Genomic DNA, 21800 nt, shown 5'->3' with positions numbered 1-21800 from the left:
TGAATTCTCGAGCACTCCAACTCCTCTTTGAACCACGATTACCACTAATAGTTGGTAGATCGTACTTCAAAAACGTAGGATGCACTTAACTCCTGTTTTCTATCAAGCTTGAAATAAACCTTCCTTTACCTCCAGACGTTTCCACCATTAAATTATTTCTCCCTTTTCAGACATTCAATCAATTGGCTTAAGAAGGGCGGAGAAGGAGCTCTCCTCGCAATGATGCCCTGGGCATTCTGACGCCTTCCATCGTGGAATCAAGACACCGTCCCCGACCGGAGACCTGGTCTCCTACTCTACAAACCTACCCCGGGCTCGGAGCTTTCACCAACACATCGTGGGACACACCGGTGGTGGCAGGTGAGCAGTGAAGTCTCGGTGTGCAGGAACTTCAATTGAGCACAGTGCGGGGGAAGGGGCTGGGGTGCAGCACCCTGGGTGCACAGGTGCAGGCAAGCGATTTCCCCATAGTTAGTAATGTAGCATGTAGCACCATATTATCAAAGAACGTCGGTAACACTATCGCCGCTTTAGCCACGTTCACACCAGAACCTGGGCTTCAATTGGAATTAACAAGGGCGTATTATCAAGCCCCTTATCGCTGCATTAGCGGCAGTTTCCTGCCGCTAAAGCTGCAATAATGTTATCGCCGTTCCTTGATAATATGGCCCCTAATCTCTGGCCTCATGTGTTTCATTTTAACGACTTGCTGGACCATACTCTTTCTCGCGGACCCCAGTGTCCTAGACAAACGGGTGACGGGAGGGTAAACACTAAGGGCAGGGTGCAGTAGGCCGATGTTCTGTCTCCTCCTCCCTCTCTTCTTTTGACTTTCCCTCCCTTCTCCCTTTCACCCTCTCCCTGTCCCTCCCATTCTCACTATAGTCCTTTCATTTGGACTACCTTCCGTTACCTCTTCCACATAGCACACATACTTATGTTTCATTTTTGTCTTGCAGGTTTTCTACGCTGCTTCCACTCTCCAACCCACGTTTTTTATATTATACTGTTTGTTCTATTAAACTTACGTTTCTATTTATTTGTGTTTTAATAAAGGTTACTTTTTTTTCCAAATGAAAAACTGAGTGTATAGGTCCTCTTTTTCTGACAACACTTGTCTATAGTTTACTGTGAACAATCATCTGTTCATAGGATATTATGAGGGCAAACCCTTCCAATATTACAGTGCACCTACCAAACATAATCTTACTGACTATTACACAAATGAAGCCTGGGTAATTCTACAATGGCAGGACTTCTATGAGTGTATCACTTTATTACACCATGGGTACTGCACGTGTGATTACAGAACTAATAAGGCACTACCTAGGACCACCGAGGCTTCAGGAACTGCCGAGGCCCACCCTGCATATTTAAATAAGGCCCCGGAGTGTGGCGATCCCAGGACTTCAGTTGGCCTCGAACCCCCCCGAACAATTAGTAAAGAATACCTGGGAAGGTGGCGGTCCCCTAGGCTGCAAAACATCTCTGTGCCCTTCCGCACCTAATTTGCATGTGACATTAAGGTCCCCAGTCCTACAGAGACCCCGCAATATAATAATTGGATTGGCCACGTAACATTACCCACCAGGAGCCTCATTTAAATGAACGGGTGACAGCCCGCTTTTTTTTGTTTCGTTTTTCTCTCCATTTTTACCATCCGCATCCCCTCTATTAAAACGCTACAAGGTTTTCCTCCTCTCGCTTCAAGTAGTCAAACAAGGATTTGCTATCACAGGGTGGAAGCTATGCACCAGCCTTCTAATAGCAAACACAAATGTCCCGCGAATGCACACCCCCGGACATTGTATGAGCTGCGCCTGAGAGGTCACCCTCCCTAGGACCATGATGCTTTGTTAGTATAAACGCATACTAACACTACTTAAATATGTGTAGTACAGCAACCAGAATGTAGTGATGAAGCGCAAAATCTAAAAATATCAATCTTACCAGAAGTCGGATAACATAGTTCAATGAGCCGACGACCCTGGCATGAGTAGAAACAGCTACACGAAGAAAGCGGGTCTTCAGCACAAAGCAAGCAATTTTGAAATATTGGTGAGTGGTGCCTTATTTTTACCTTCTCCCGCTCTTCGCCAAACGTATGTAGTGAAGAGGCAGACAGCAGTGGATCCAATAAGTAGGTTTATTACAGGAAAATAAGACACCTGAAACAGCCACAAACTGGAGCAGACAGCACGGCAACCGTCTTCTCCAGCACCGTGTACAAACTCCGCAAGGTTCCCCTCAAGACAACCCTACATTCTAAAATTACATACTTAGATTCTAGTAGAATTACATACTAACATTCTACTATGACTTACATTGAAATACTATGCACAGCACATGATTTTACAGCAAAGAGCTCATGGTTTCAACCACAAGTCTTGAGACCGGTAGGGGTAAGTAGTTTGCTTCCCACTCCCAATATTGTATAATCTCAAACTAACACTACTTCCGCAGGTATGATACAGCACCCAAAGCCCATCCCTTTACAGCAATCACCTGGGTTTCATCCCCAAGTCTTCACACCAATAGGCATGAGTACTTCGCTTCCCACTTCCGGGATAGTATAAACGCACGGTACCGGTCAATAGTTCGCTTCACACTCCCTGTATGTTATAAACGCCTACTAACACTACTTGCATGCGTATACTACAGTGCCCAGAGCCCATCTCTTTACAGCAATCACCTCAATTTCATCCCCAACTCTTCAAACCGCTAGGCGTGAGTACTTTGCTTCCCACATACTATAAACACACAATAGCGGTCAGTAGTTCTCTTCTCACTCCCTGCATGGAATAAATGCCTACTAACACTACTTGCACACGTATGCTACAAACACCAGACCACATCACTTTACAGCAATGACCTCCTGGTTTAGGCTCTCAGTTTCATACCCAAGTGTAGCACCATATCATATCAGCACCACGTCGCTTTGATCAACACCGCACTTTCAGACCGGTAACAGTGACTACTTCGCTTCGCACTCCCCCACAAAGCTTACAGTGCTCCTACCCTCCTTTCCTACTTTTTTCACCCTTTTTTCCCCTTACTCACTTTAACGAAATCACAAAATGGCGGTCAACACTTCCTAGTTGCAACCGCTCGCACCTAATAAGCAGCAAGGTCATGCTCGTAACGCCTCAGCCAATCAGATGGCAGAATTCCCAAATATCGATATCTATAAATGTTGATATTTCTCAAAAACTACTGAATGGATTTACACCAAATAAACAAAAGCGTGCTTTCTACAACAAAACTCTTCTCCCTTCCAAATTTGGGGTAATTCCGTTCACCCGCTCGACCTGTAGCCTTGTCTAACATTTCCTAGGGAAATTAACATGGAAAAAAAACGTTTTGGGGCCCCCCTTTTATCTTGGCCCCCTCTTGATGAATCACCCTAAAACGTTCAACATAGTAGCTGATATGTACAAATAATTTTTTTTCACAATTTCATGAAGATTCATCAAATGACGCCAAAGTTATAAGCAAAACAACAAATACTCTTCTTATGGAAACTCGATCCTAACTTCCATACAAAACAGTTTTTTTAATATTCAAGTACACATAGAACTTGTAAATGCAACGTATTCTATCAACACACTTTCTAGAACATTCTACAACACGTGGAGGTTAACAGTTCATAAATTATTTTAAACGTAACAATATTTTTTGCAACATTTTCTCGAACATTTAACGGCACGTGCAGGTTAAAAGTTCACAATTGTTTTAAGTTTGAACACTGCATTCCAAATGCAAGTAGCAGGTGTGGTTGAGTTGATCAAATTTTATCCTATAATATATACTCCACGTTCAAACTGCTTTTTCTTGACCAATCACAAAGATGCTTTTTCACAAAACAAATGTGCATCCCACTTTTAAAAAACAATGCTTTTCATCTCCCAATCAGGTATCGTTTTGTCTGTGAAAAGAAACTAGTTCCCCATCTTTAAACATATCTCTTATTCTACGAAGGAACTACATGAGCTACAGACATCTTTCCATACCTTCCAGCCATACCTTCAAAATGCTAGTGTGGATCGTAGGACATAGCTATGTTTTCTGGTGCAAGAGGTATGCAGAACAGGGACGTATTGACTTAGATTTCAGTTTACAAAATGTGGACATTAAATGGTTTGGACAGAGAGGATTGAAGTGGCACCAATTGTTGCCTTTGGTTAAAACCTGTTTGCATCTCAACCACCTTGACCTCGTGGTTGTGCACTGTGGTGGAAACGACCTAGGCACATTGACTGGGGTAGGTTTGGAAATGCTTATGAAGGACACCTTTGAACAATTGATGTTACTTTTGCCTCAAACTGTCTTTGTATATTCCAATATATGCCAAAGACAGAAGTGGAAACGGTCCAAACAATTTTGTCCTCTAGGAAAAAAGTCAACAACGCTGCCTCTGCATATCTCAGAGACCACAAAATGGGGTCCATATACAACAACAATATACGTTTGATATGACGGATATGCACAGAAGTGATGGAGTACACTTCAGAAATCTGAAAAACTGAGTTTTCCTGAATAACTTGAAGCTTTGCATCCGCACTTATATGTAGCTCCAACTAATGAACACAAGGGCTCTTTTTAGAGCCACATTACAACTTATAACTTAGGCCCGCTATTTTAGGACCAGATAATGGCAACTCCTGGACCCTTGCCAAAATTAATTCTCCACACAGCTGTGGGGCAGCGGCCAGACCATCTCACTTTGCAGCACATACCTCTCGCTTTGATCACCAGCTCTACTCACCCATAGGGGTCAGTAGTTTGCGCTTTACAAATACTGTAATGATTTACTTTAAACTCCCTATACAACACCACCTAAGCACCATATACAAGTTGGACAGGTGTGGCACAGCGCCCAGAGCAAATGACTTCACAGCATAGCACACACAGTTTAGACTCATGCTTTCTTCCCTGAGTCCAACAGCAGCTCAATTTAGCAGCATGAGACTCTAGGCAATACCTCACTTAATTTCCGTACCCCGCACATATAATATATATATCTCCCTTCCAACCTCAATACTACCAGTTGCTTCACCATCCCTCCCCTGCATGCATTAACATTTTCCTTTTTTAGCTAAATTTCGCTGGAGAACCAGGAAGCTTCCATATGTCACTCTGTGACAAGAAAAGCACTTTCGAGCACTTAAAAAGGTTTTTTTGTACACTGGTGTAAGTTGTGTCCCCAGCTAACCTATGCCAATTAAAATATATATATATATATACATAAAAAAAAGGAAATGGCACCCATGTCATTCTCTAGGTGAGGGCTTCTGTGGTAATTTATCCACACAACTACAGAATGACGCATTTGGCAAAAGCGGCCACGTCACTCTGCCTTTTTTATGCCGATGCCACACAACCTCGACTGAAAAAATTCACATATGAACAAGTATACAAGCAAAACTTATTGGCTTCGCCATTGCTCGTTCTTTATTAATGATGCGAGTACTGATGTTGTCTCATGATTTATGCACTTCATGTAGTAGTGCCACTGTTACTCTGGTTCAACAAATTTTATGCAGGTAGGATTGCTACTTATATACTCCTCTTGTGCACCTAATACAGAAAGTATTGCTGGAGAGGATGTAGCCTAACAGCTAGGGCGGTGGATCTCTAATCGGGGGGACCAGGTTCGACGCTCAATATCCTGTGATTCAGGGCAGAGCACTTACTATACGCGTGCCTACAAAAAAGAACGTGTCCATCTGTAACAAAACTGGTACTCTGACACATTTGAGTCAAGTTTGCGCTCTATAACACTACAGGGGAACAAATAATTGCTGCAGCAATATTTCTATATTATTTGAATTATCTCTAAATCTGTAGGACAGAAAGCGAGGGCTCATTTTACCTAACTCCAAAAAGTGATTCCATTAAGATTGTAAAGATCAAAGTTAGAGACCAATTAGCTAACTAGCAGAATACCGTTATTCACAATTGTTTGTTCATTTTTAAACACATCCCAGTTCTGTTCTGTACAGTTCTTGAGTATATCCAACGCGTCACCGCAAGCAACATGCAAGTTGTGGCACTTCATTGGGCGGCCTGTAAGAGCAAAAGGCACGTTCTCGGAATTTGCAAACGCAGCTCTGGTGCTGTTAGCTGGTGAATGCCATCCATACTCAGCTGCCTCCTTCTGTCCCTGCCTGCAGTCAGAAGGACGGTTCACTGGTACAGAAACTGTCCTCAGTTTAATGACGCATTTCAATACCATGCACTTTCAAAAATGCCTGTTTACCAAGAGGCAGACATTAAAACGATAAATACCAACGTCCTTGTCAATGTTGGAGAATAACGCATGCTTTGCTTTTCCATATGAAGCAATGGAAAAAATTAGGTGCGACAGAGCCTAAGATTGGGCGCAAAACTGCTAAGCGTTCAAGCAAGAATAATTGTACCATTGAAAAAGGAGTTTGGTACTGACAATATGTTTTCATATTTAAAAGATTGGAAAAAATAATCTAATTGGCATTCAACCTGGTTCTTTATAAAGGCAGCGAATCATAACGAGGTTGTAGTAAAGAAAAGAAAACTGCCAACGTTCCGTTAGGAATCATATTTTCATTGTAAGAACTTGGCAGCCGCTTGGCATGAGAGGCTAATAGAGTAGCTCAAAAGCACAAGTGGTAAACTCGCGGGCGCCACAGCGAGACATCTGTTTTGCATTGTCGGGCACGATAATGCAAAACAGATGTCGGCCGTGCGGGTAACAGACACCAATAGGCCATGGGCGGGGCATTTGCCCAATTGCGTGCTGTCTTTGTTAGAAAGACGCACGCAACGCCCAATAGCCTGCAACCATAACAAAACTACACGCGCAAGCGTGTGGTCAGCTTTCAGAAGCCCATACATGAAGTCTGCTGCGCACTGCAATGCTAGGCACGAGACCTAAAAAGGACAGAAAAATACAATATGCAGGCTTTGTTGGGAGAAAACACCATCACAGGGCCATTGGGAGAAACCTGAGAAAGAATGGCAATTTGCGGGATAACCCACCATCAAAGACAAAAGATTAATCCTGAATCAGGACAAAACAAAATGTTGCTGGATGTTCTGAACAAGGGTTAGGTAAAAGTGCAAACCTTCTTGGAAAGATGTCGCAGTATAAGCAGCAACTGATGTCTTTATACTCTCAATGTCCCATCTTTTCCTCTGTGCCTTTACATGAACCAAATATTTCAGCTTGCGTTTCACAAGCATTCTACATGAATCAGTTGTGTTGAAGCAAACCGGGTGGCCAATCTCTTGACAACATGTTTTTACGTATCCCAACCACCAAATCTCTAAAGAATGATCTAATGTCAAACAATCTCCGAGTTTGCTTTATTCAGACCCGCTTCATCTTGTGACCATATAGAATGTCAAAGTAAAATTAGAGCCATCTTATCTTGTCAAGTGAGGTGTGAGCACTTTAATCATTATGCAGAATTTTCCACTATGCCTCCAGTGGCGAAGTTACTTGGCCAGGGGCACTGAAATAGTAGCGCATGGACTTGCCATGCTCACAGTCAAGGGAGAAAACATCTTGAAGGTGTAGTCTAAAGAGAAATGGTAGGGAATTTCATTTATTTGTAAAAAGTTTTTTTTAAATGCACGGTTGGGTGCACCGTACATCTGCAGTTAATACACTAGAACCATACCTTGGTTGAATAATTCAAAAACTGGAGACCCAGAACATCGGGTTAGGGGCTGCAGGAAAGATTATATACATCAGGTACAGTGAGTAATTTAAACCGATCTGTTTTAGAAGCATTGGCAGTGTGCCGTATAGAGGTGTACCTTTTCATTTAATGTCGCACTTCACGAGTATCCAGCGACATGTAGTCTTCATTAAATTTCTAACGAGGACAATTTGAAATTAAGATTAATGGGAGCCTGTCTGGTGATAATTTAAGAGGAAAAGGAACTGAAGCCGGTAAGACGGGGGGCCTATCTTTCAATTTCACCTGCGAGGGCTGTTTGTATTATTCATTGAATTCATACACTTTTATTATTTACTTCTAGAACCCAAAGACATGTCGGAAAGGGAAACCTTATCCTATAGCGAAGACTATATCAACAAATTGGTACAAGACCAAGGTGAATTCAATCTCCTGGGGACATGTGCAATATCAGTTGATTCCACCCTCAATGAGAAACTCGCTAAACTTTAGAGGCATGAAAAAAAGTTAATCCGTTCCACTCTACACGGTCATTTATTGACTAAGTATTTGCAAGCCAATATTATACCTAAAGGCTTGCAAGTAAGGAACAAGCCTGCTATCTTCATAGATATTCCCAAATTCAGAGAGGGGTTCAGCTTTGTCGCCAACAACTGTTCAAGGAATTGGATGGTGATTGGTGTCGAAACTGCACTTGACTACATTAAAAACCGTATGCAGGCGATAGCGGAACTTAAAAATGAAATCTTGGAAGACAGGGCTTTGGCTAATGCGAAGGAAGTCCTAGAACGGGCAGAGAAAGCCATAACTGAATTCAACACAGTTACACTGAGTAAAAATTAGACAAGCTAAATAAAGAGATTCTAGTCTACTAACTGCACATGTCTGGTGCGCCCATCCGTACATTTAAAAAATATATATATTTTTTATAAATAAATGGAATTCCCTAGCATTTTTCTTTAGACTACAACCTTCAAGGTGTTTACTCCCTTGACTGTGAGCATGGCAAGTCCATGTGCTACTATTTCCGTGCCCCTGGCCAACTAACTTCGCCACTGGAGACACCCTGGAAAATTCTGCATGGTTAGTAAAGTGCTCACACCTCGCTAGACAATGTCAGTACAATCACCAGTCTTGTTGGCCATATTAGTTATTGTCCTTTTGCCCCACAGTTTGGGATTCTTTAAACAACTTCCCCAAATTGGGATTCTCGTTTGAAAGTGTTGAGTAAATCAAACCACGTTTTGGTATTTCTTTTAAGGCACTATCCCAATTGGAATACACTTGTCTTATACATGAATCCCTTTCCCTTTAGGCTAGCTTCTTTTTTGTCTGCTTGTCCTGAAGAAAACCCACCATGAAGCTTACCTAATTGCGCACTGTCTGGGTCGAAATGTCAACGCACTTACTGGTCCAGGTCCATTAGGTCTTCTGGTCCCAAGATTTATTAAGCCTCCCTTGCTTGTACCGGAGACACTTTATTTATAACGGAACTGGACAGACCCCATTATTACCCTTTCTATATTGTGTACATATTTGTTTTTTGTCGTATCACTTATGTATAAATGACACTTATTCACTTATGTCACCTTGTCATTTTATCCACTCAATTTTTTGTCACTCATGCCATTTGTTGATTTTTGAACTTTGACAGCCATATATGAATATATGATTCATAGACAAAATCGTTTGTCGACTGTGTTCCGATTCAAAATTTACAAAGAAAGTTATGGTATTCATTCAGATTGTTTTTACATGATTAAGACCTCATGACCTTAAAAGCAATTACCTTACCCGACAGAACCATTTGTAGCTTGTTTCTTTTTTGATGGAGAGACTATTGAAAGACCAGGACAAAATGTAACAGATTAAACCATGGAGGAGTTATATCAGTGCCTCCTTTCCTGCTTCTCCACAAATCTTGTGGATCATTATCTATATCCCTGTAGAGGTCAGGGGCAAGGGCGTATCACTCCTCTGTTACCCATTTCAGCAGCCTCTAAACTTCTTCTTGGATGTTGGTCATAATTGCTTGTTTGGATATTTGATGAGGGAGGAGCCTTGTTGGCTTACTGCACTGTGGGGGCACGATTAGACCGAAAGAAAAGAGCAAAGCAGGGTTGTGCTCACTGTTCGGTAGAGTTGGAACGGTCATATCCTGAAACATTGACTATCAGGTACATGCATCAAAGGATTTTGCGATCGCAAACGGTACGAATCGCAAAAATCGGCCGTTTGCGATCGCAAAATCCTTTTTTGGAATGCATGAAGGTACAAGGCCCTCGCAATTTAAGAATTCGCAAATATTTCCGAATTCTCAAATTGAGATTGCATTTAAGGAATCGCATTTTGCGATTCCTTAAATGCAATGCATGAAACATTTAAAAATTGCGATTTCGCAATTAATGGGAGAAAATTACCATGAGGTTGAACCTCATGGTAATTTGCGAAAACTTTGAAAAATGCACTTTTGTGCATTTTTCAAAGTTTCATGTTGTGCCCACACATGCCCTAAGGGTATGTGTGTGCACAACATAGGTGCATAGATTGGTTTCAGGGGTGCAACAGGGTGTCCTTTGGACACCCCTGCACCCTTGAAATCGCACACTCAATTTGCGAATAGTTATTTGCGAATCGCAAATTGAGATTGTCTTCCCATTCATTCCTATGGGCCTTTTGGCCCATAGGAATCAATAGGAAGGGATTCCTTAATTGCGATTCGCAAATTGTGAATCGCAATTAAGGAAAAATAAGGATTCGCTAAAATATTTGCGAAATATTGATGCATTGCCGTTTGCGATTCCTTAATTGCTATTCCTTAATTTTCGCAATTAAGGAATCGCAAACGGCAATAATGATGCATGTACCTGTTTGTATCGATCTTAATAATGATATAGTCAATTGAAAATCTTCCTCTAATGTAGGGTGATTGGGCCGGGCCATCAGAGCGTGTGCATCCATTTATGTGGCTCAACCACATTGCTGGTCTCCTTGTCCTGAGTAAGACCTTGGGAACAGTGGTTTTCATGCAGCTACTGGATCACATTAGGATCAACACAATCTAGAATACACCTGTAGTTGTCTGCTGCATGGTAACATTGCTGTCCAAAGCTATCTGGTCATGTTCACAGTGCTGGATTTGTCATTTGCACTGAAAACACATTACCATCAAGTACTGTAGAAAAGGTTAACTTAAGTAGCAGGTGTTAAGATAATTCCTGCCAAAATTGGGTCTTTATTCGCTGCTTCCCAACTTACTTACCTGTTAAGTTCCACATGACATCCTCACATTCCCCTTGCCTGAAAAATGTCTTTATTCTTCTCCATTGTACATTATTTATATATTTGTTGCTGCTTTATCAGAACTCTGCAGATGCACTCTCATGTTTAATATAATCAGATGGTTGATCTAATTAATTTTAACCTCTTTAAAACTATTAACGAACTATGACCAGATGAGTCATTGCTGGCTAAAATTTAAAAAAAAGACCACCCTTAGGCTTTTTTGTGCACTTTTATAACCCAATGGTTTATTTTTTTTTCTACTACTTTGCTCCAAGATATAACAAGGGATAAACGGGACTTATAAACAGTTTACCAAAAACACTGAATGAATGGTGAGTTCAAAATAACAAACTGGCAACATCAACAAAGCTATACATGTATTGCTGCTTCTTGAGAAGGCTCAGCATAGGGTGTCACAATGACCCTGGACATTATCATGTGAAAGGGAAATAAGTCAGAGACCAGAGCGAAAAAGAAGAGTTAATAGATGTCTGAGGAACAAGAGAGACCAGAAGAGAGCTAGAAAACAGATCAGCTTGACAGGTGAGAAACTGAAAGACAAAGATGTGTGTGAGTGAGCGAGAAAGAGTGAGGGAGAATAAACAACCTAGGGCCAGATGTAGGTAATTCTATTTTACCGATTCATAAATACCGAATTTTACCGATTCTGTATTTATGAATCGGTAAAATAGAAGTAGTCAGATGTAGGTAAATTTCTTTTCACATTTACCGAATCGGTAAGAATGGTATTTACCGGTTCGGTAAATACCGAATCGGTATTGCCCATTGATTCCTATGGGCCTTGAAGGCGATAGGAATCAATGGGCAATACCGATTCGGTATTTACCAAATCGGTAAATACCGAATCCTGCAAGGGTGCAGGGGGTGTCACTTTGACACCCTCTAGCACCCCAAATACAGGCATGTGTGCCATGTGGCACACAGACATGCCCTAAGTGCATGTCTGTGTGTCACATGGCACAGGTGTGCATACACAGATATGCATGCACACCTGAATTCGGTATTTTACCACCCAATAGGATTGGGTGGTAAAATACCGACTCTTAAGGGCCTGTGGCACTCTCAGGAGTGTCACCTTAATGTGGAATTACCGAATTGGTAAAATTACTGATTCGGTATTTTACAGAATCGGTAAATTTACCGAATCTGTAAATTTACCGATTCTGTAAAATGCTGGCCCCTACATGCCGAATCCTAAATACCGGTCGGTAACGGCCGAAATCGGCCGTTACCGACCGGTATTTCCTCTCCTACATCTGGCCCTTAGTTAGAGAGATGAAGAGAAAGGTATTGGAGAGAGAAGGATTGGTGTGAGAGAGGCAGATGAGAGAGGCGATGAAGACAAAGTGGCGAAAAACAGCCTGTTTGTTGTCAGACAGAGATTAGAAGACAGGTAAGACATGTGACTGAAAAGAAGATGAGAAAGACACAGCCAACAGAGACAGAAAAAGAAAGAGAGGCAGGTGTGAGAAAAGTGTGATAAAGAGAGAGTCTAAAACAAGACAGTAGAGTAGGGAAAACAGACTTCTGAGAGTGAGAGGCAATAAAAAGAGACTGCTGAGATACTCATGGAGCGACAAGGATACATGCAAGAGAAAGGGGTATAGAAGAGCAAACAGGATAAAATCAAGAGGTGAGGAATGAAGAATGGACACATGATCATCATTTAGGGGTCACCAGTATTTGCATCTGTACCTCCTTGGCTTTTCTCCTTGTGACCGCTGGCACTGCCTTTGTGACCCCTGGCCTAAGAAGTGGCAAAATCAGTGCCAAAAGCAGAGGAGTATCAGGTCAGAGTGAGTTACAATTAGTGTAAGTTAGTCAGCGTGAGTGAGAATGAGACAATATGAATAAGGGTGAGTGCAAATGAGTGAGAAAGTATGAGAAACAAGAGTAGAAGTGAATGGGAGTGAGAGAGAGTAGACTAGTGAATCAGAGTGAGTGAGACTGGGTAAAAATGTGTGAGTGAGGCAGAGAGAGAATGAGTCGGTGAGAGTAAGAGTGAATGCATAAGAGTGAGCATGAATTTAATTAGGGTGAGAGTAAGAGTGGGTGAGGTAATGGAAGTGAGTATGGGGGGGGGGTTGTGGTGTAAAACTTGTGAGTCTGCAGTTGGTCCTAAAATCGTTAAAGGTAATTATTGACTCATGGTGCCACCCTTTGAAAAATGCAGGCACTGATAGACTGGACGCTTTTCTTGACATAGTGCACCTATGACAAATACTCTCCGTGGAAGGGCGGGGCTCACTCTCTTCGCTCACCTGTTACATACAATTGAGGGCAGTATTATTCCAGACCACCTTAAAAGAATATCAGACGCCACTTCAAGAACAGAAGGTAAATAATGTCTACCAAAATGCATTCAGCAGTGCAATGCACACTCTTTATTAGGTAAAAAAATGAACTAAAAACGAATACACTTTAAAAAGTTGTTCCCTTACTATCATTACTGTAAACAAATGAAAACATTTGGGGGTTGAATAAAACCTCTTGCAAATTGTCATGCATCAAAATGTGTTAGCAAGTACTAATAATTTAGGTCATTACCTTAGGTCCTATTCTAGATTTTGTTTATATTAATTTACACACATGGACATAACTATTTATTTAAGTCTCTTTGTTCTCTCCTAATGAATTATCAATACATTTTTTTATTGTGGAAACTAAATAACCATGACAGTTTGCGGTATAAATAAAAGTAGTGGTATTTGGTGCTTTGCGGCATTATATTCTCTTCAAACACATAATTTTGTATGTACTACAAAGAGAAATGAGTAATGTTCACGTAGCATACTATGTCAGCACCCTAATATAAGTGGTACTTAAAATAGACATTTGTCTGTGGTTTATTCTTATAGTAGTCATGCAGTTATGAAACTTGAAGGATGTAATTTATTGTGATGACATCAGTGTTAATGTCATATGACATCGCTTTCTTAGAAGACTCGGGGTGAAAGGCTGTGTAATGCCCCCTCTCTGCTCCCGCTGGCATTGGGGTGAATGGACGTCGGTGTCTGTAAACCATCGTAATGATGTGTCAATAACACGAATGCAAGAGAGGTGGGTTCCTCTGGGCAAAATAGCATCGATGAGATCGATTACAAATGTCGAGGGTCTCCAATAAAAATATTGACCTAACTTGGTAAAAAAAACATTGCAGGGACCCGAAAAACCTCTGAGAGGAGAACGAATCGTGTTGCGATTTGCACCAAAAACAAGGAACTGAAAAAATTTGAGTGAGTTGCTACAAAAAGAATGCAGACGAGGTTGTGACTGTAACATAACTTCTTTCAAGGACAACTGACATTGAAATAACTTGCTGGCTTGAATCTATTTTACTCTGATTGAGATAACAGCTACTGCCGGATTGTGCAGGAATGTGCGGAAAGTCAATGGCGCCTCGTTAAACTGAATCCACATTTAACAATAATTGTGGCAGAAGAGGAAATGCACGGTGACCGAGCTCAAAGCAAGGCTGACAGTCTATCCGAGTTATTTCAAAACAAAGAGAGAACAGAAGTAACCAGTAATATCACGACTCACCTTGATCCCAGGTCCAATGCACGCTTTGTCATTCTCATATTAAAATGAGGCAGGTTTCCAATTCTGTGAAAATAAACAAAAAGTTGCTTTCAGCCCGGCTCGTGGAATGTAAAGCACACTGAATATCCAGGTCTTCGCCCTTGTCAGAGTAAAGCGAACCGCCGAGCAGGTCCAACTGCTTCTAACCAGGGCTGGCCTGGCCTTTTATTCATCGGGGACTTCCCCAGGGGACGGGAGCCAATGGAAGCCGGGCTTAGAAGGAGTGGGGCTGCTGCCTTGGTCTCCAACAATCTGTGCTTCGGACAGCAGGGAAAGAGAGAGAGCGAGGAAGGGAAAGAGAGAGAGCAAGGAAGGGAAAGAGAGAGAGCAAGGAAGGGAAAGAGAGAGAGCAAGGAAGGGAAAGAGAGAGAGCGAGGAAGGAAAAAAAGACACAGAGGAAGAGAAAAAGATTGCAAAAAAGGGAGTGAAGACTGGTTTCAAAAGGTTTTTAGTTTCCTGTCCAGCCCTGTTTCTAAAATCACAACATCTCAATGAACTTTGGAAGCAACATTCTTTAGGTTTCCCTTATGCCCTGAATGCTTGTTGTGTGTTTGTCTTGTGCAAATGGTATGAGCTATGGTGTGTGGTGTGAATGGTATGCGCTATGGTGTGTGGTGTGAATGGTATGAGCTATGGTGTGTGGTGTGAATGGTTTGAGCTATGGTGTGTGGTGTGAATGGTATGAGCTATGGTGTGTGATGTGAATGGTATGAGCTATGGTGTGTGGTGTGAATGGTATGCGCTATGGTGTGTGGTGTGAATGGTATGAGCTATGGTGTGTGATGTGAATGGTATGCGCTATGGTGTGTGGTGTGAATGGTATGAGCTATGGTGTGTGATGTGAATGGTATGAGCTATGGTGTGTGGTGGGAATGGTATGCGCTATGGTGTGTGGTGTGAATGGTATGAGCTATGGTGTGTGATGTGAATGGTATGAGCTATGGTGTGTGGTGTGAATGGTATGAGCTATGGTGTGTGGTGTGAATGGTATGAGCTATGGTGTGTGGTGTGAATGGTATGAGCTATGGTGTGTGGTGTGAATGGTATGAGCTATGGTGTGTGGTGTGAATGGTATGAGCTATGGTGTGTGGTGTGAATGGTATGAGCTATGGTGTGTGGTGTGAATGGTATGAGCTATGGTGTGTGGTGTGAATGGTATGAGCTATGGTGTGTGATGTGAATGGTATGCGCTATGGTGTGTGGTGTGAATGGTATGCGCTATGGTGTGTGGTGTGAATGGTATGCGCTATGGTGTGTGGTGTGAATGGTATGAGCTGTCGCTTGCGTGTGTTGAAAGTGGTCTCAAGCTGCTGTTCCGCCTCATGTGGACTGTGTGTACTTCGGAATGGGAAGTGGGCGGCTACAACTGATGGATGCAGGCTAGCTAGAAGGATGGCAGTAGTAGCACAAAATGATGCCCCCCCCCCCCCCTGCAGAATGTGATAAGAGGCACCTAGGTCTCCCATATCTTACAGATGTTCATTGACCTTGGACTATGTGGGAGCACCTTGAAGAGTTTGGGGGCCCCTGTAAGACTGGGGGCTCCTCTGCATTGCATGGGCTGGAGGCGCTTGTGTCACGTCACTCGAGGACGGACCTGACTGTGGTCTTCGTGGCGACTCCAGAATAACCTACTATTTAACTTACCTTTCATGGTAGTTGTCGTTTTGGCAGTTTGAATGGCTTTTGGCTAGTTGGGTGAGGCTTCTGAATCTGTCCCTACACAATACTATTCATAGTCAAAACCTAATCGCCTTAACATTTAACGTCCGAATTTCTCAGTGATAAAAGGTTTGATGAATCTCAGAATATATTCGGCATTGAAGGTTGTATATTCTTCGGCATCTGGCAAGATGGCCGCGGACCGAATCACTGAGTGAGAGGCTGGGTCTCTCTCCTCCTCCCTGAAGTCATTTGGGGGTTATGCGCTATGGTGTGTGGTGTGAATGGTATGAGCTATGGTGTGTGGTGTGAATGGTATGCGCTATGGTGTGTGGTGTGAATGGTATGCGCTATGGTGTGTGGTGTGAATGGTATGAGCTATGGTGTGTGGTGTGAATGGTATGCGCTATGGTGTGTGGTGTGAATGGTATGCGCTATGGTGTGTGGTGTGAATGGTATGCGCTATGGTGTGTGGTGTGAATGGTATGAGCTATGGTGTGTGGTGTGAGCTATGGTGTGTGGTGTGAATGGTATGAGCTATGGTGTGTGGTGTGAATGGTATGAGCTATGGTGTGTGGTGTGAATGGTATGCGCTATGGTGTGTGGTGTGAATGGTATGAGCTATGGTGTGTGGTGTGAATGGTATGAGCTATGGTGTGTGGTGTGAATGGTATGCGCTATGGTGTGTGGTGTGAATGGTATGAGCTATGGTGTGTGGTGTGAATGGTATGCGCTATGGTGTGTGGTGTGAATGGTATGAGCTGTCGCTTGCGTGTGTTGAAAGTGGTCTCAAGCTGCTGTTCCGCCTCATGTGGACTGTGTGTACTTCGGAATGGGAAGTGGGCGGCTACAACTGATGGATGCAGGCTAGCTAGAAGGATGGCAGTAGTAGCACAAAATGATGCCCCCCCCCCTGCAGAATGTGATAAGAGGCACCTAGGTCTCCCATATCTTACAGATGTTCATTGACCTTGGACTATGTGGGAGCACCTTGAAGAGTTTGGGGGCCCCTGTAAGACTGGGGGCTCCTCTGCATTGCATGGGCTGGAGGCGCTTGTGTCACGTCACTCGAGGACGGACCTGACTGTGGTCTTCGTGGCGACTCCAGAATAAACTACTATTTAACTTACCTTTCATGGTAGTTGTCGTTTTGGCAGTTTGAATGGCTTTTGGCTAGTTGGGTGAGGCTTCTGAATCTGTCCCTACACAATACTATTCATAGTCAAAACCTAATCGCCTTAACATTTAACGTCCGAATTTCTCAGTGATAAAAGGTTTGATGAATCTCAGAATATATTCGGCATTGAAGGTTGTATATTCTTCGGCATCTGGCAAGATGGCCGCGGACCGAATCACTGAGTGAGAGGCTGGGTCTCTCTCCTCCTCCCTGAAGTCATTTGGGGGTTATGCGGATGCAGAAGGAGAGTTTCTCGGAAATAAAAATAAATGCAATTCAAGCCAAGGAAATACGGAGTTACTACTGTAGATCTATTACAGTTGGAGCGAAGGATCTACATTCGAGTTGCCTCGGTGGCCCGGCTGCTAAAGCACATTACCCTATCTCTGAGGTCTGAGGCTGTGGCAGAGGGTACAAGGGAATCGCTGTTCAGAGAGCTTGAACAGAGAATGCCCTCGCAGATCGAGACGAGAAAGCAGACTGCCAGATCAAAGAACTTGGACACGGACGCCGAGATGGACTCAGTCGCCAAGAAGAGGGAGCTGAGAAGGAAAGAAAAGGAACGTGAGGCCGAAATTAAGGCCGAGCAGAGAGCAGAGCGCCGGGCGATGACTGCAGCAGCCAATGCAGGACGCGCTGAGAAGAAAGCGCTCAGAACGGAGACAGCGGCAAAGGAAATGGCAGCAAAGGAGTCTACCCCTAGAGCAGGAAGAGGGGGTCTAAGGCAGCCTACCTTGGCTGAATCCTTCGGAAGGGATGCGTCAGCAGATAGAAACAAGACCCCAGTCCAAGCCAATGCGGAGGGCAGCAGGACGCCACCGCCACGAGATCCAGCTCTCGGAGAGGCGGTGAAGGAGGCGGCAGAGACAGAACAAGTCGGGCCAGTGCAAGCTCCAAGGGAAGCCGGGACCTGCGCGGGTGAACAAAGGTTGGAGGGCGTTACAGAGCCAGGCACAGGAGCTCTGTTAAATGTGCCTGTTGTCCAGTCTGGAAACGAGCCTGGTAAGGACGTGCCCGCTATTACTGTTATTGCTGTTAATGTGGAGACAAGCGAGGAGTGCGGAGGAGCAGGCCTGGAGGGGGGGGACCCGGCATTGGTGTCAAAGAGTCCGTCGTCAGCACAGGGCAAGAACCTAAGTGTCGTATCTGGGGCGATGGAACCTGAGGGCAGCACGATTGGGCCTAATATTCAGGGTATTCAGATTAACACTTTAAGTAACCCTTTTAGCAACAGCGGTTCAGGAATAGTCCCCCTGGGAGAGGACATTCCTATTGACAGTGAACCTCAGAACAGCAATCCCGTGAATACCCCAAGAGACACTTTTAGTCAAACACTGGTAGCCGCAGTCAACCTACACGACGGTCATCCTTGTGTCATGTCCCAGGATGAGAAAGTAGAGGACCAGAGGGAAGGAGTAGACAGCGCTACGGAATCCCCAACGGGGAAGGATGTCTACGTCATCGCCAGTGGTTTAAACCTGGATAAAGGAGAGCAGAGCAAGTCACTTCCAAATAATAAAGGACTTGAAGGAGGGGGAAAGTCATCGGCACTGGCACTGGTAGGGGGCTCACTAGATCCAGAGCCAAGGCTACTACCGGGGATTTCAGGAGATGACATTTTTTTTTCACTGATTGAGGAGTCTGTCGAAACAGACAAGGTAATGGATATGCATAGAAACAAGGGAAATTTGCTTGATGCTGAAACAACTGACTTAGAGGCAAGTATAGAAGAGACGGAGGTGTCTACCTCAGAAAAGGGATCCGAGACAGAAATCGAATCTGAGACTGGCCAGACCCGATCCTCCACAGATGATAGTGTTCAGAAACAAACAGTTGTAAGAAGGAAGCAACAGTATACTAGGAAAATGCAAAGTAGGCTTAGTCCCAGGCCTTCCGAAAGGCCTAGTAAACCGGCATGGGACCACGCGGCAACCTTGAGGATGTATCAGGATGAAGGGGGAGCTAGGTCTCGGCATAATGGTCTCCCGAGTTCTCAATCTCAATCTCAATCTCAAGCACATGGTCAGGGCCCCACCATGGAGATGCTCTATACCACTCTTAGGCAAATGCAGGGAGAAGTGAGGGCCGAAGGTAAGAGAGCAAAACGGACAAGTAAGAAAATTGAGGGGTCATTGTGTAAAGTAAACAAGTTGTATGCGGAGATGGCCGGTAGAATGACAGAAGTGGAGGAGAGAACAGGCCAGTTGGAGGACGAGGTTTCACAGTGGAAAGAGTTTAAGACAGCGCAAGAAAAATTCAATGAGGACTTACAATGGAAGGCAGAGGATGCGGAAAATAGGCAGAGGAGGAACAACATAAGGTTTCTAGGGATTCCGGAGGGGGTTGAGGAGCAGAACCCCAGGGCTTATGTGGTTATGCTATTAAGAGAATCATTTCCAGAGATCATGCCTTGGAACTGGGACGTCGAGGTACAACGGGCGCATAGATTTCCGTTGACAATCAAGAAGTCTTATGGTGCCCAGAGTGAGAGACCAAGAGCTATGTTGGTATACATAGGAAACTTTCTGGCAAGACAAGAAATTATAGACAATGCTAGGCCACAAGACCGTCGGGCTTTTAAAGGAAATTCTTTCTTCACCCGGCCGGATTTTTGCCATGCCACGGTGGAGAGGAGATGGAGACTGCGACAAATGATAGATCCCTTCCAGAAAGCTGGATGTGAGGCATATCTCCTGTTCCCCGCTAGGCTGAAAGTAACATCAGAGGGCCATACGAGAATGTTTTTCTCTGAAGTTAAAGCACAGAGCTTCCTGACTGAGATAAAGGAGAAAAGAAGAAAATAGTTAACCCCACAAAACAAAAAAAAAAACAAAAAAAAAAAGAGGGGAAAAAGGGGGGGGGTCTATGGCTGTAACTGATACGGACTGGAAATGGACTGAATAGGGCTAAAGAGAATCCAAAGAGGTGAAGGGTTATAACACTTTGTATAGGTTTTAGCAGGTTGTAGCTTGGTGGGGTACACTGTTATACTGTTATGTTATGTTTAGTGTAAGGAGCTTCCAGAGGGGACTGGGCGGAGCCTGGTGGATTGATTCTTTAAAAAGTTCCTTGATGTCCTTTTTGCAATTGCATCTATTTTACTGGTAGGGAGGGGGGGGACAGCTTCACTCAAGGGGTTTGGGAACCAGTCATACATAGGTCAGGATTGACCTAGTTGCCTGTGGACAGGGGAGGGGGAGGGGGCGCCAGTGAGGGAGAGATAAAACTAATGGTACAAGTAGTTAAGATGAAACAGGTAATACAGATGGTACAAGTAATACAGCAAGCACAGGTGGTACAGGCAGAATGAGAAGAAGGAGCAAAGACATACCAAACACAGTGGGAAGAATCGAAACAAGTGAACATACACAATGATTCGAATATTTGCAAAAGAAATATAACAGGAGCAAGAGGAAGTAGGGAAAGTTTGTATAGACCTCCATGAGTGCGAGCGTAAAAATTATCACCATGAATGTGTGTGGGTTGAATGACAGATTAAAAAGACAGCGGTTGGCACTGTTGTTAAAAAACACTGGGGCGGATTTTGTTTGTCTACAAGAGACACATGTAGAAGGGAATAGGTTGTTTCTGCTGGAACAATTGGGCCTAAGGGTTCTAGCGCGCTCAAAACAAGGCGCGAGAATTAGAGGAGTGGCTGTATTAACCAAACACGCAGATATCAAAACGAGGAAGAAGTTCGAGGATGAGTGGGGTAGATGTGCCCTGATCGAGTGTTTTATAGGGGAGGAGTGGGTCACTATAGGTTCTGCTTACGGGTCGACCGAGGACGACCCAGAGTTGTTTTTCTTTTTGGATACTGAGTTACCATCCTGGGCGCCACGGGTTATCTTGGCAGGAGATTTTAATATTGACGGGGCCAAGGGGCTAGATATAGATAATACAGGGCAGTATCAGGGAAGGAAGAAGAGAGTGTGCAGGGCATTACAGAGCCTAGCAAGAAACAATGGGATGTTTGATGTGTGGGGGGCTAAGAAACCGTCAGATCCCGGATATACATTCTTCTCAGCACCCCACCGTAAATGTGTCAGGCTAGATTATTTTTTTATCTCCCGGGTACTACTAAGTAATACAGTAATTGAGAGGTTACCGCGTATACTATCAGACCATAACCCGTTAAAATTAACAATAGAAGGAGAAGGGTTTAAGAAGGTGGTAGGGTCATGGACGTTCGAAAGGGGCTTGTTGAAGGATGTTGAGTATATCACATATATGCATGAATGGATTAAACATTTTTGGGATATTAATAGAGGGAGTACCAATACTGGGAATGCCTGGGACGCATTTAAGGCTTGTGTCAGAGGAGAGACGCTTAGCTATTCTATTGCCAAACAGAGGAGGGAAAAAACAGAGAGAGATCGCCTGAACAACGC

General features: G+C 43.6%; 1 protein-coding gene across 2 annotated transcripts in view; it reads right to left on the bottom strand.

Moving 5' to 3' along the window:
* Positions 1-21800, bottom strand: part of LOC144770102 (sterile alpha motif domain-containing protein 9-like) — a 554812-nt gene that overhangs the window by 438911 nt on the left and 94101 nt on the right. For both annotated transcript variants that reach the window (XR_013598796.1, XM_078654353.1), the window contains exon 3: positions 14532-14594. Coding sequence is in view for 1 of the 2 variants with exons in the window: in XM_078654353.1 (XP_078510479.1) it covers positions 14532-14594 (63 nt within the window). In the remaining variant the exon portion in view is untranslated. The remainder of the gene's footprint in view (positions 1-14531; positions 14595-21800) is intronic.

Source organism: Lissotriton helveticus, chromosome 7 (genome assembly GCF_964261635.1).
Source record: "Lissotriton helveticus chromosome 7, aLisHel1.1, whole genome shotgun sequence".
In the NCBI taxonomy this organism is placed as follows: Eukaryota; Metazoa; Chordata; class Amphibia; order Caudata; family Salamandridae; genus Lissotriton; species Lissotriton helveticus.
Note: the sequence above shows the minus strand (reverse complement) of the source record. Positions and strands in the feature narration are given on the sequence as shown.